Below are 13740 nucleotides of genomic sequence, written 5' to 3'. Positions count from 1 at the left end.
CCTGTGACCTCCACTAGATCAGCACACTCCTCTCCTGAAATCCTCTGTGCTGCTGGGAGGACCCTGCTCCTTCCTCTATGTAACTCTCATCCTGTGACCTCCACAAGATCAGCACACTCCTCTCCTGACATCCTCTGTGCTGCTGGGAGGACCCCGCTCCTTCCACTATGTAACTCTCAGTCTGTGACCTCCACAAGATCAGCACACCCCTATCCTGACATCCTCTGTGCTGCTGGGAGGACCCTGCTCCTTCCACTATGTAACTCTCATCCTGTGACCTCCACAAGATCAGCACACTCCTCTCCTGAAATCCTCTGTGCTGCTGGGAGGACCCTGCTCCTTCCTCTATGTAACTCTCAGCCTGTGACCTCCACAAGATCAGCACACTCCTCTCCTGGAATCCTCTGTGCTGCTGGGGGGACCCCGCTCCTTCCACTATGTAACCCTCAGTCTGTGACCTCCACAAGATCAGCACACTCCTCTCCTGAAATCCTCTGTGCTGCTGGGGGGACCCCGCTCCTTCCACTATGTAACCCTCAGTCTGTGACCTCCACAAGATCAGCCCACTCCTCTCCTGAAATCCTCTGTGCTGCTGGGAGGACCCTGCTCCTTCCACTATGTAACTCTCAGCCTGTGACCTCCACAAGATCAGCACACTCCTCTCCTGAAATCCTCTGTGCTGCTGGGAGGACCCTGCTCCTTCCTCTATGTAACTCTCATCCTGTGACCTCCACAAGATCAGCACACTCCTCTCCTGACATCCTCTGTGCTGCTGGGAGGACCCCGCTCCTTCCACTATGTAACTCTCAGTCTGTGACCTCCACAAGATCAGCACACCCCTATCCTGACATCCTCTGTGCTGCTGGGAGGACCCTGCTCCTTCCACTATGTAACTCTCAGCCTGTGACCTCCACAAGATCAGCACACTCCTCTCCTGAAATCCTCTGTGCTGCTGGGAGGACCCTGCTCCTTCCACTATGTAACTCTCATCCTGTGACCTCCACTAGATCAGCACACTCCTCTCCTGAAATCCTCTGTGCTGCTGGGAGGACCCCGCTCCTTCCACTATGTAACTCTCAGTCTGTGACCTCCACAAGATCAGCACACTCCTCTCCTGAAATCCTCTGTGCTGCTGGGAGGACCCTGCTCCTTCCACTATGTAACTCTCATCCTATGACCTCCACAAGATCAGCACACTCCTCTCCTGAAATCCTCTGTGCTGCTGGGAAGACCCTGCTCCTTCCACTATGTAACTCATCCTGTGACCTCCACAAGATCAGCACACTCCTCTCCTGAAATCCTCTGTGCTGCTGGGAGGACCCTACTCCTTCCGCTATGTAACTCTCAGTCTGTGACCTCTACAGGATCAGCATACTCCTCTCCTGAAATCCTCTGTGCTGCTGGGAGGACCCTGCTCCTTCCTCTATGTAACTCTCATCCTGTGACCTCCACAAGATCAGCACACTCCTCTCCTGAAATCCTCTGTGCTGCTGGGAGGACCCTGCTCCTTCACTATGTAACTCTCATCCTGTGACCTCCACAAGATCAGCACACTCCTCTCCTGAAATCCTCTGTGCTGCTGGGGGGACCCCGCTCCTTCCACTATGTAACCCTCAGTCTGTGACCTCCACAAGATCAGCCCACTCCTCTCCTGAAATCCTCTGTGCTGCTGGGAGGACCCTGCTCCTTCCATTATGTAACTCTCAGCCTGTGACCTCCACAAGATCAGCACACTCCTCTCCTGAAATCCTCTGTGCTGCTGGGAGGACCCCGCTCCTTCCACTATGTAACTCTCAGTCTGTGACCTCCACAAGATCAGCACACTCCTCTCCTGAAATCCTCTGTGCTGCTGGGAGGACCCCGCTCCTTCCACTATGTAACTCTCAGTCTGTGACCTCCACAAGATCAGCACACCCCTCTCCTGACATCCTCTGTGCTGCTGGGAGGACCCTGCTCCTTCCACTATGTAACTCTCAGCCTGTGACCTCCACAAGATCAGCACACTCCTCTCCTGAAATCCTCTGTGCTGCTGGGAGGACCCTGCTCCTTCCACTATGTAACTCTCATCCTGTGACCTCCACTAGATCAGCACACTCCTCTCCTGAAATGCTCTGTGCTGCTGGGAGGACCCCGCTCCTTCCACTATGTAACTCTCAGTCTGTGACCTCCACAAGATCAGCACACTCCTCTCCTGAAATCCTCTGTGCTGCTGGGAGGACCCTGCTCCTTCCACTATGTAACTCTCATCCTATGACCTCCACAAGATCAGCACACTCCTCTCCTGAAATCCTCTGTGCTGCTGGGAAGACCCTGCTCCTTCCACTATGTAACTCTCAGTCTGTGACCTCTACAGGATCAGCATACTCCTCTCCTGAAATCCTCTGTGCTGCTGGGAGGACCCTGCTCCTTCCACTATGTAACTCTCATCCTGTGACCTCCACAAGATCAGCACACTCCTCTCCTGAAATCCTCTGTGCTGCAGGGAGGATCCTGCTCCTTCCACTATGTAACTCTCAGCCTGTGACCTCCACTAGATCAGCACACTCCTCTCCTGAAATCCTCTGTGCTGCTGGGAGGACCCTGCTCCTTCCTCTATGTAACTCTCATCCTGTGACCTCCACAAGATCAGCACACTCCTCTCCTGAAATCATCTGTGCTGCTGGGAGGACCCTGCTCCTTCAACTATGTAACTCTCATCCTGTGACCTCCACTAGATCAGCACACTCCTCTCCTGACATCCTCTGTGCTGCTGGGAGGACCCTGCTCCTTCCTCTATGTAACTCTCAGCCTGTGACCTCCACAAGATCAGCACACTCCTCTCCTGAAATCATCTGTGCTGCTGGGAGGACCCTGCTCCTTCGACTATGTAACTCTCAGCCTGTGACCTCTACAGGATCAGCATACTCCTCTCCTGAAATCCTCTGTGCTGCTGGGAGGACCCTGCTCCTTCCACTATGTAACTCTCTGCCTATGTCCTCCACAAGATCAGCACACTCCTTTCCTGAAATCCTCTGTGCTGCTGGGAGGACCCTGCTCCTTCCACTATGTAACTCTCTGCCTATGTCCTCCACAAGATCAGCACACTCCTCTCCTGAAATCCTCTGTGCTGCTGGGAGGACCCTGCTCCTTCACTATAACTCTCATCCTGTGACCTCCACAAGATCAGCACACTCCTCTCCTGAAATCCTCTGTGCTGCTGGGAGGACCCTGCTCCTTCCTCTATGTAACTCTCAGCCTGTGACCTCTACAGGATCAGCATACTCCTCTCCTGAAATCCTCTGTGCTGCTGGGAGGACCCTGCTCCTACCACTATGTAACTCTCAGCCTATGACCTCCACAAGATCAGCACACTCCTCTCCTGACATCCTCTGTGCTGCTGGGAGGACCCTGCTCCTTCCTCTATGCGGTTGCAGTATTGGAGCCCAGGAGCTTGACGTTACATCACACTGACTGTGCCAGCTCAGGGCTGGGGGCGTGTCCTCACGTGTCACTGTGGGTGGAGCCTGGACTCATGTGGGGGCGGCCTGTGAATAGGAAGGACTTCCCTGTGTGAGCAGACAGTCCCTGCAATGCAGCCGTGTGTGGTAGCCCCCCTGACGTCGGGCAGCATGCTGGGTAAGAGAGACCCTCGTACCCCTTGGCCCTCCAGGCAGGGTTAACCCTTTCAGTGCTGTGCACGGCTCTACCTGAAGCACCTTTGTATCACATTCTGCTCAGTCCTGAATGGGTTAATGTTTAGCCCATTGCCCTGTAGCCGGGTCAGATGTCGGTTCTCCTGGGGGTCAGACTAAATGCCCACGGGCTGGTGACTTGAACATGCCGGAGAATGTGCCCAGGGTGACATCGGGCAGAGCTCTGGGGGTGGCACATACACTTTTGGTAGGGGGACCATGCCCACCAAGTGGCCCCCAAAAGCCAGGACTGAAGAGTGGTAGGAACGAGACAGGACATCCCATGTCTTGGCAGCAGCGCCCCGGGGGGCATCACTAGCTGGAGATTTGACGGTTCGGTGCCCCCGTTCCACATGGGAAGACATCACCCCAGATAGAGAAGAGACGGGTCACGTCCCCGTGGATTGCACGCCCGCTAGAGCACTCGGGTCTGTGCTAGAGACCGACGCCCTAGATATATTAGGGGGCTGTATCTCTTGGGGTACACCTCATCCTGAAATCACCTCCAGCTGTAGGGAGCGGGGCCCAGGGAAAACCGGGAGGAAGGTCCAAAAAGAGAAAAATGCCTACAAGTTGTATGTCTAAGTACGAGAAGAGGACATGTCATAGAATACCTGGGAGGAACTGAAAACGCTTCACCCTGAGCTTCATGGTTCATGAATGGAATGCCGGAACGACAGTAAAGACTGACACACGCATAGCATGATGGGTGAGGACCTAACTGCATAGCATTTCATTCGTTCCTATGCCATTCTCTAACAATGTGATGGCTCCTGGGTCCAGATGCCAAATCTGTGCCAGCTTTCCCCCAACCATCAAAGTTATAGCACTCAGAGGACAGGGGGCACCCCTATCTTCACTAGTGTACCCCAGCCTTCCTAGTGGTTCACAATTCCTACAGTCCATCACCTCACTAACATGTGATGATGCCCACGTCCATGTGCCCTGAGCTGGGGCATTGGTATACCTCGCCCCTCCTCATCCCACCCATGTAGACTCCGCACCTGTGGCCATGACACCGAGGCCCCCCCCACCCCTTACACCGAGTTTATAGGGTGTCCACCCGGTGCTGAGTATATGACTGTGCCCACCACAGGGCCCTGAAATGTACCAGGCCATTCCAACCAGAAGACATCTTGTCGGGGCGTGAGGCACAACGCGGGTCAGCGCTCTGGTGGTTCCCATGCTTCATATGAACATCATACCATGTACATGTATGTTGGGATCCTGGTTCCAGACATGACACGGCGGCGATCACTACACGTATATCACATCATGCCGCCATCATCTACTCTTACACACCTTCTTCTGGTTTTCTGTATGGAGCCTGATGAAGGGTTTTCTGTCACCTGAAATGTGCTCGGAAACAGTGGGGCCATATGGATTTTCCGTTAGGTTCTCCAGTCTGATGTCCGGAGTTGTCTACAGCAGTGACCCCAACTTCTGTTCCCTCTGGGACCCCCAAAAGGAAGCTTTTCTGCTTGGAATGGCCTTATACATTTGGGGAGCAATGTGGTGAGCACAGTATTTCCTGTACCCAGAGCGGTGTTAGGGGATGACCTTGATGTCATGGACACAAGTGCAGAGTCTATATGGTATGTGGAGGTGACCTCGGTGTCATGGACACAAGCAGAGTCTACATGGTGTGCGGCCGTGACCTCAGTGTCATAACTACAAGTGCAGAGTCTACATGGTGTGTGGAGGTGACCTCAGTGTCATAACTACAAGTGCAGAGTCTACATGGTGTGTGGAGGTGACCTCAGTGTCATGGCCACAAGTGCAGAGTCTACATGGTGTGTGGAGGTGACCTCAGTGTCATGGACACAAGTACAGAGTCTAAATGGTGTGTAGAGGTGACCTCAGTGTCATGGCCACAAGTACAGAGTCTACATGGTATGTGGAGGTGACCTCGGTGTCATGGCCACAAGTGCAGAGTCTACATGGTGTGCGGCCGTGACCTCGGTGTCATAACTACAAGTGCAGAATCTACATGGTGTGTGGAGGTGACCTCAGTGTCATGGCCACAAGTACAGAGTCTAAATGGTGTGTAGAGGTGACCTCAGTGTCATAACTACAAGTGCAGAGTCTACATGGTGTGTGGAGGTGACCTCAGTGTCATGGCCACAAGTACAGAGTCTACATGGTATGTGGAGGTGACCTCGGTGTCATGGCCACAAGTGCAGAGTCTACATGGTGTGCGGCCGTGACCTCGGTGTCATAACTACAAGTGCAGAATCTACATGGTGTGTGGAGGTGACCTCAGTGTCATGGACACAAGTACAGAGTCTAAATGGTGTGTAGAGGTGACCTCAGTGTCATAACTACAAGTGCAGATTCTACATGGTGTGCGGCCGTGACCTCGGTGTCATAACTACAAGTGCAGAGTCTACATGGTGTGTGGAGGTGACCTCAGTGTAGAGTCTACATGGTGTGCGGGGGTGACCTCAGTGTCATGGCCACAAGTACAGAGTCTACATGTTATGTGGAGATGACCTCGGTGTCATGGCCACAAGTGCAGAGTCTGTATGGTATGTGGAGGTGACCTCGGTGTCATGGCCACAAGTGCAGAGTCTACATGGTGTGTGGAGGTGACCTCGGTGTCATGGACACAAGTGCAGAGTCTACATGGTGTGTGGAGGTGACCTCGGTGTCATGGACACAAGTACAGAGTCTAAATGGTGTGTAGAGGTGACCTCAGTGTCATGGACACAAGTACAGAGTCTACATGTTATGTGGAGATGACCTCGGTGTCATGGACACAAGCAGAGTCTACATACTGTGCGGCCGTGACCTCAGTGTCATGGACAGAAGTGCAGAGTCTACATGGTGTGTGGAGGTGACCTCAGTGTCATGGACACAAGTACAGAGTCTACATGTTATGTGGAGATGACCTCGGTGTCATGGACACAAGCAGAGTCTACATACTGTGCGGCCGTGACCTCAGTGTCATGGACAGAAGTGCAGAGTCTACATGGTGTGTAGAGGTGACCGCAGTGTAGAGTCTACATGGTGTGCAGGGGTGAACTTAGCGTCATGGACACAAGTGCAGAGTCTACATGGCGTGCGGAGGTGACCTCGGTGTCATGGACACAAGTACAGAGTCTACATGGTGTGCGGCCGTGACCTCGGTGTCATAACTACAAGTACAGAGTCTATATGGTGTGCGGCGGTAACCTCGGTGTCATGGCCACAAGTACAGAGTCTACATGGTATGTGGAGGTGACCTCAGTGTCATGGCCACAAGTACAGAGTCTACATGGTGTGTGGAGGTGACCTCTGTGTCATGGCCACAAGTACAGAGTCTATATGGTGTGCGGCGGTAACCTCGGTGTCATAACTACAAGTGCAGAGTCTATATGGTGTGTGGAGATGACCTCGGTGTCATGGACACAAGTACAGAGTCTATATGGTGTGTAGAGGTGACTGCTGTGCAGAGTCTACATGGTGTGCAGGGGTGAACTTAGCGTCATGGCCACAAGTGCAGAATCTACATGGTGTGTGGAGGTGACCTCAGTGTCATGGACAGAAGTGCAGAGTCTACATGGTGTGCAGGGGTGAACTTAGCGTCATGGCCACAAGTGCAGAGTCTACATGGTGTGTAGGGGTGAACTTAGCGTCATGGCCACAAGTGCAGAGTCTACATGGTGTGAGGAGGTGACCTCAGTGTCATGGCCACAAGTACAGAGTCTACATGGTGTGTGGAGGTGACCTCAGTGTCATGGACAGAAGTGCATAGTCTACATGGTGTGTGGAGGTGACCTCGGTGTCATGGCCACAAGTACAGAGTCTACATACTGTGCAGCGGTAACATCGTGTCAGGGCCACAAGGGCAGAGTCTACATGGCGTTCGGAGGGTTACCTCGGGGTCATGGCCACAAGGGCGGAGTCTACATGGTATGTGGAGGTGACCTCGGTGTCATGGCCACAAGTGCAGAGTCTACATGGTGTGCGGAGGTGACCTTGTGTCATAGCCACAAGTGCAGAGTCTACATGGTGTGTGGAGGTGACCTCAGGGTCATGGTCACAAGGGCATCGTCTACATGGTGTGCGGGGGTGACCACAGTGTCATGGTTACAAGTACATAGTCTACATGGTGTGCGGGGGTGACCACAGTGTCATGGTTACAAGTCTACATGGTGTGCGGAGGTGACCTCTGTGTCATGGCCATAAGTGTGGAGTCTACATGGTGTGCGGGGGTGACCACAGTGCCATGGCCACAAGTACATGGTGTGTCGGGGTGACATTGGTGTCATAGCCACAAGTGTGGAGGCTACATGGTGTGTGGAAGCGACCTCAGTGTCATGGCCACAAGTGTGGAGTCTACATGGTGTGTGGGGTGGCCATGACACCAAGGTCACCAAGTGCAGAGTCTACATGGTGTGCGGAGGTAACCACAGTGTGAGGGCCACAAGTACAAAGTCTATATGGTGTACGGGGTGACCTCGGTGTGACGGACAGAAGTGCAGAGTCTTCATACTGGGTGGGGGTGACCACAGTGTAGAGATGTAGATGGGTGAATTATACTAATGCCCCAGGGGGAATTTAACGCTTCTCCGCTCAGGGCAACAATACACCTTCACCGGTCACCGCAGATCGGACCAACATGGTTCCTCCTAGATACGATATGATGCCTTAGGGATATGGATTTTATAAAGCTTTGAAATTTCAATTCAAGGGAACACATGACCCCTATTTCTGACCCTTCGCCAAAGCTTTCCTGCCATCAGCACCCCAAAACTAGAAGTAATGGATGAGGTGTACCCCAAAGGGATGCAGCTCCCTGATGAACCGGGTGTTTATCTATTGCATCTGTCTCTAGCATAGACCACAGAAGGGTCAACCTCAGGGTATATTTTTTACACCTTCCAACTGGTCTCAAGGGCAATCAGGTTACAGGGCGCCATTTGGGGGCGTGCCCCCTAGTTCACCCATCTAGTGTCCTCCTATCATCAGTGGGTGCCATCGATTCTCATTAAATCTTAGTTTGAATCATCTCACTGCATTACTTCTGACCCTTCTATGATCTTGTTTTCCAGAAGATGAGCTGTTGTATCCCCTGTAAAGAATGGATGACCCCTTATTTACATTTGGCATCATCGCCGATATCCAGTACGCCGATATGGACGATGGGTACAACTACACCAAGACAAGAGTGAGATTCTACAGGAATAGTCTATCACTGCTTCAAGGAGCCGTACGAGAGTGGGCTTCAGAAGGAGTCACCCCTCAGTTCATCCTCCAACTCGGGGACCTCATAGACGGTTTCAATGTCTTGCACAAGTCGTCGGAGGCGTCACTAAAGAAGGTCTTGACAGAGATCGATAAACTGAAGACCCCCGTCCATCATATCTGGGGGAACCATGAGTTCTACAACTTCAGTAGGAAGCAGCTGATGGAGTCAAGGCTGAACAGTTCAACAGTCCAGGCCACACTGACTACAGTCCCTGAAGATGGTGGTGACCCCCTAGACTGGTTTTACGCGTATCACTTCAGTCCTTCCTCCAAATTTCGACTTCTTCTAATTGACTCATATGACTTCAGTGTAATCGGAAGAGATCCGTCCAGTGAGAAGCATATCAAGTCCTCGAAGCTCCTGAGACAGAAAAACCCAAATGAGGATAAGAACAGTCCGAAAGGTATCGAAAGGGGAACATGACAGTAACAGGACAGGGGATTACAGAGCGCATCATGTGACTCACTCATTATAATGAACTATCACCTGGAGGAACAAGGTCAACTTCTGAGGAACATCTACCATCCTCCTCCTGTAACCCTCAGAAGGACTGGGTAATAGAAACCTTGGGTGGTGCCTTAAATCAGCGTACGGTGCTGTCTAGTGTCCACTCTTAAAAGATGGGCAGAGCTCTGACAACTTCTCAGTATTTTTCAGGGTTCAGGGTGTCATAAGAGTTAGGCCTCTTTCACACGGGCGTCGCGTGTGAGGGCTGGATGCGGGTGCGTTACGGAAAAATGCACAATCTTTCCACGCGAGTGCAAAGTGTTTTAATGTGTTTCACACGCGCATGTTTGGTACCCAGACCCAAACCTGGACTTCTCCACAGAAGTTCGGGTTTAGGATCGGTGTTGTGTAGATTTTAATATTTTCCCTTATAACATGGTTATAAGGGAAAATAATAGCATTCTTCATACAGAATGCTAAGTAAATTAGGGATGGAGGGGTTAAAAAAATAAAATAAAAAAATAAACTCGCCTCATCCACTTGTTCGCGCAGCTCGGCTCGTCTTCATTCTTCTTCTTTGAGGAACTGGGAGAAAAGGACATTTGGTGACGTCACTGCGCTCATCACATGGTCCGTCACTGCGCTCATCACATGGTCCATCACCATGGTGATGGACCATGTGATGAGCACTGTGACGTCACCAAAGGTCCTTTCCTCCCAGTTCCTCAAAGAAGAAGAAAGAAGACGAGCCGAGCTGCGCGAACAAGTGGATGAGGTGAGTTTATTTTTTTATTTTATTTTTTAACCCCTCCATTCCTAATTTACTTCTGTATTCAGAATGCTATTATTTTCCCTTATAACCATGTTATAATTGCAAATAATAAAGATCGGCTACCCATCCCGATCATCACCAAGCAACCATGTGTGAAAATCGCACCGCATCCGCACTTGCTTGCGGATTTCACGCAGCCCCATTCACTTCTATGGGGCCTGCGTTGCGTGAAAAACACACAATGTAGAACCTGCTGCGATTTTTCACGCAACGCACAAGTGATGCGAGTAAATCACCGCTCATGTGCACAGCCCCATTGAAGTGAATGGGTCCGGATTTAGTGCGGGTGCAATGCGTTCACCTCACGCATCACACCCGCGCGGAATACTCGCCCGCGTGAAAGAGGCCTAATTGTTTTTATGTTTAATTTTTTAGATCTCGCAGAAACTCGGTTTGTTCAGTTTAATGGAGGGATCAGCGCCGCTCAGCTCAGCTGGATAAAGGCTGTTCTCGAGACCGCCGATAAAAATAAGGAAAAAGTAATTGTGGCAGGTAAGTTACCTTGTGAGGAGACCACACACATGGCAGATGTATCAGGTACCAGCCGAATTAGTGTGTAATGCCTCCAGAGGGTGTTGCATTATATGAAGATGTGGCCATCTGGTGGCTTCTCCTCGGATGAAGCACAATTATAATAAACATATATTGTCCTTTCCAGGTCACCTCCCTGTCCACCCCAGCTCCACAGATCCAGTATGTCTGACTTGGAACTATCAGGAGGTCCTAGATCTTTTACAGTCCCATCCCTGTGTGGTGGCCTACTTTTCGGGGCACGATCACGATGGTGGTTACCACCAGGACGAGTGCGGAATCCACCACTTAACCTTCAACGGCATCATTGAAACTCCCCCGGAGAGCCAGGCTTTTGGCACCATGTATGTCTACCAGGACAAGATGGTCCTAAAAGGCCGAGGACTCGTCCCAGACAGAACACTACTCTACCGGGAGAAACAGAGGATGGCGGGAAAGAGCTGCAGGCAATCTGCTGGGAAGACGGAGAAATGAAGCTGGAGCACAGGATGAACAAAAGGAAACAGCAAGGCGGACCCAGAATGTCAGAGCTCCGTCCAAAGGAAAGAATACTACACGATCTGTGCAACATGCTGTCTACTGCTCATACATGTAACATGTAAACCTGTATAATACCTAATGTGACATAGGAGACATTATTTTCAACGTGTAATACTTAATAAATTATTTTAGAATTGGTGTAATGTGTCATTCTTCTCTATACAGTATAAGCAGTATTATAGTAGTTATATTCTTGTACATAGGAGCAGTATTATAGTAGTTATATTCTTGTACATAGGATCAGTATTATAGTAGTTATATTCTTGTATATAGGAGCAGTATCATAGTAGTTATATTCTTGTACAGAGGAGCAGTATTATAGTAGTTATATTCTTGTACATAGGAGCAGTATTATAGTAGTTATATTCTTGTACATAGGAGCAGTATTATAGTAGTTATATTCTTGTACATAGGAGCAGTATTATAGTAGTTATATTCTTGTACATAGGAACAGTATTATAGTAGTTATATTCTTGTACATAGGAGCAGTATTATAGTAGTTATATTCTTGTACATAGGAGCAGTATTATAGTAGTTATATTCTTGTACATAGGAGCAGTATTATAGTAGTTATATTCTTGTACATAGGAGGTAGTATTATAGTAGTTATATTCTTGTACATAGGAGCAGTATTATAGTAGTTATATTCTTGTACATAGGAGCAGTATTATAGTAGTTATATTCTTGTACATAGGAGGCAGTATTATAGTAGTTATATTCTTGTACATGGGAGCAGTATTATAGTAGTTATATTCTTGTACATAGGATCAGTATTATAGTAGTTATATTCTTGTACATAGGAGGTAGTATTATAGTAGTTATATTCTTGTACATAGGAGCAGTATTATAGTAGTTATATTCTTGTACATAGGAGCAGTATTATAGTAGTTATATTCTTGTACATAGGAGGTAGTATTATAGTAGTTATATTCTTGTACATAGGAGCAGTATTATAGTAGTTATATTCTTGTACATAGGAGCAGTATTATAGTAGTTATATTCTTGTACATAGGAGGCAGTATTATAGTAGTTATATTCTTGTACATGGGAGCAGTATTATAGTAGTTATATTCTTGTACATAGGAGCAGTATTATAGTAGTTATATTCTTGTACATAGGAGCAGTATTATAGTAGTTATATTCTTGTACATAGGAGCAGTATTATAGTAGTTATATTCTTGTACATAGGAGCAATATTATAGTAGTTATATTCTTGTACATAGGAGCAATATTATAGTAGTTATATTCTTGTACATAGGAGCAGTATTATAGTAGTTATATTCTTGTACATAGGAGCAGTATTATAGTAGTTATATTCTTATACATAGGAGCAGTATTATAGTAGTTATATTCTTGTACATAGGAGGCAGTATTATAGTAGTTATATTCTTGTATATAGGAGCAGTATCATAGTAGTTATATTCTTGTACATAGGAGGTAGTATTATAGTAGTTATATTCTTGTACATAGGAGCAGTATTATAGTAGTTATATTCTTGTACATAGGAGCAGTATTATAGTAGTTATATTCTTGTACATAGGAGCAGTATTATAGTAGTTATATTCTTGTACAGAGGAGCAGTATTATAGTAGTTATATTCTTGTACATAGGAGCAGTATTATAGTAGTTATAGTCTTGTACATAGGAGCAGTATTATAGTAGTTATATTCTTGTACATAGGAGCAGTATTATAGTAGTTATATTCTTGTACATAGGAGCAGTATTATAGTAGTTATATTCTTGTACATAGGAGGCAGTATTATAGTAGTTATACTCTTGTACATAGGAATAGTATTATAGCAGTTATATTCTTGTACATAGGAATAGTATTATAGTAGTTATATTCTTGTACATAGGAGGCAGTATTATAGTAGTTATACTCTTGTACATAGGAATAGTATTATAGTAGTTATATTCTTGTACATAGGAGGCAGTATTGTAGTAGTTATATTCTTGTACATAGGAGCAGTATTATAGTAGTTATATTCTTGTACACATGAGCAGTATTATAGTAGTTATATTCTTGTACATAGGAGCAGTATTATAGTAGTTATATTCTTGTACATAGGAACGATATTATTGTAGGTATATTCCTGTACATAGGAGCAGTATTATAGTAGTTATATTCTTGTACATAGGAGCAGTATTATAGTAGTAATATTCTTGTACATAGGAGCAGTATTATAGTAGTTATATTCTTGTACATAGGAGCAGTATTATAGTAGTTATATTCTTGTACATAGGAGCAGTATTATAGTAGTTATATTCTTGTACATAGGAGCAGTATTATAGTAGTTATATTCTTGTACATAGGAGCAGTATTATAGTAGTTATATTCTTGTACATAGGAGGCAGTATTATAGTAGTTATATTCTTGTACATAGGAGGCAGTATTATAGTAGTTATAGTCTTGTACATAGGAGCAGTATTATAGTAGTTATAGTCTTGTACATAGAAGGCAGTATTATAGTAGTTATATTCTTGTA

The 13740-nt window shown here is 47.6% G+C and overlaps 1 protein-coding gene across 1 annotated transcript; it reads left to right on the top strand.

The window, feature by feature from the left end:
• Positions 1-3515: 3515 nt before the first annotated feature.
• On the top strand, positions 3516-11392 carry ADPRM (ADP-ribose/CDP-alcohol diphosphatase, manganese dependent). Its single transcript, XM_040437017.1, has 4 exons — positions 3516-3615; positions 8708-9307; positions 10559-10675; positions 10842-11392. Exons 2-4 carry the CDS (start codon positions 8737-8739, stop codon positions 11186-11188), a joined length of 1035 nt encoding a protein of 344 aa, XP_040292951.1. The 5' UTR covers positions 3516-3615; positions 8708-8736; the 3' UTR covers positions 11189-11392.
• The last annotated feature ends 2348 nt before the right edge of the window (positions 11393-13740 follow it).

The sequence above is a fragment of the Bufo bufo genome, chromosome 6 (genome assembly GCF_905171765.1).
Source record: "Bufo bufo chromosome 6, aBufBuf1.1, whole genome shotgun sequence".
Classification (NCBI taxonomy): Eukaryota; Metazoa; Chordata; class Amphibia; order Anura; family Bufonidae; genus Bufo; species Bufo bufo.
Note: the sequence above shows the minus strand (reverse complement) of the source record. Positions and strands in the feature narration are given on the sequence as shown.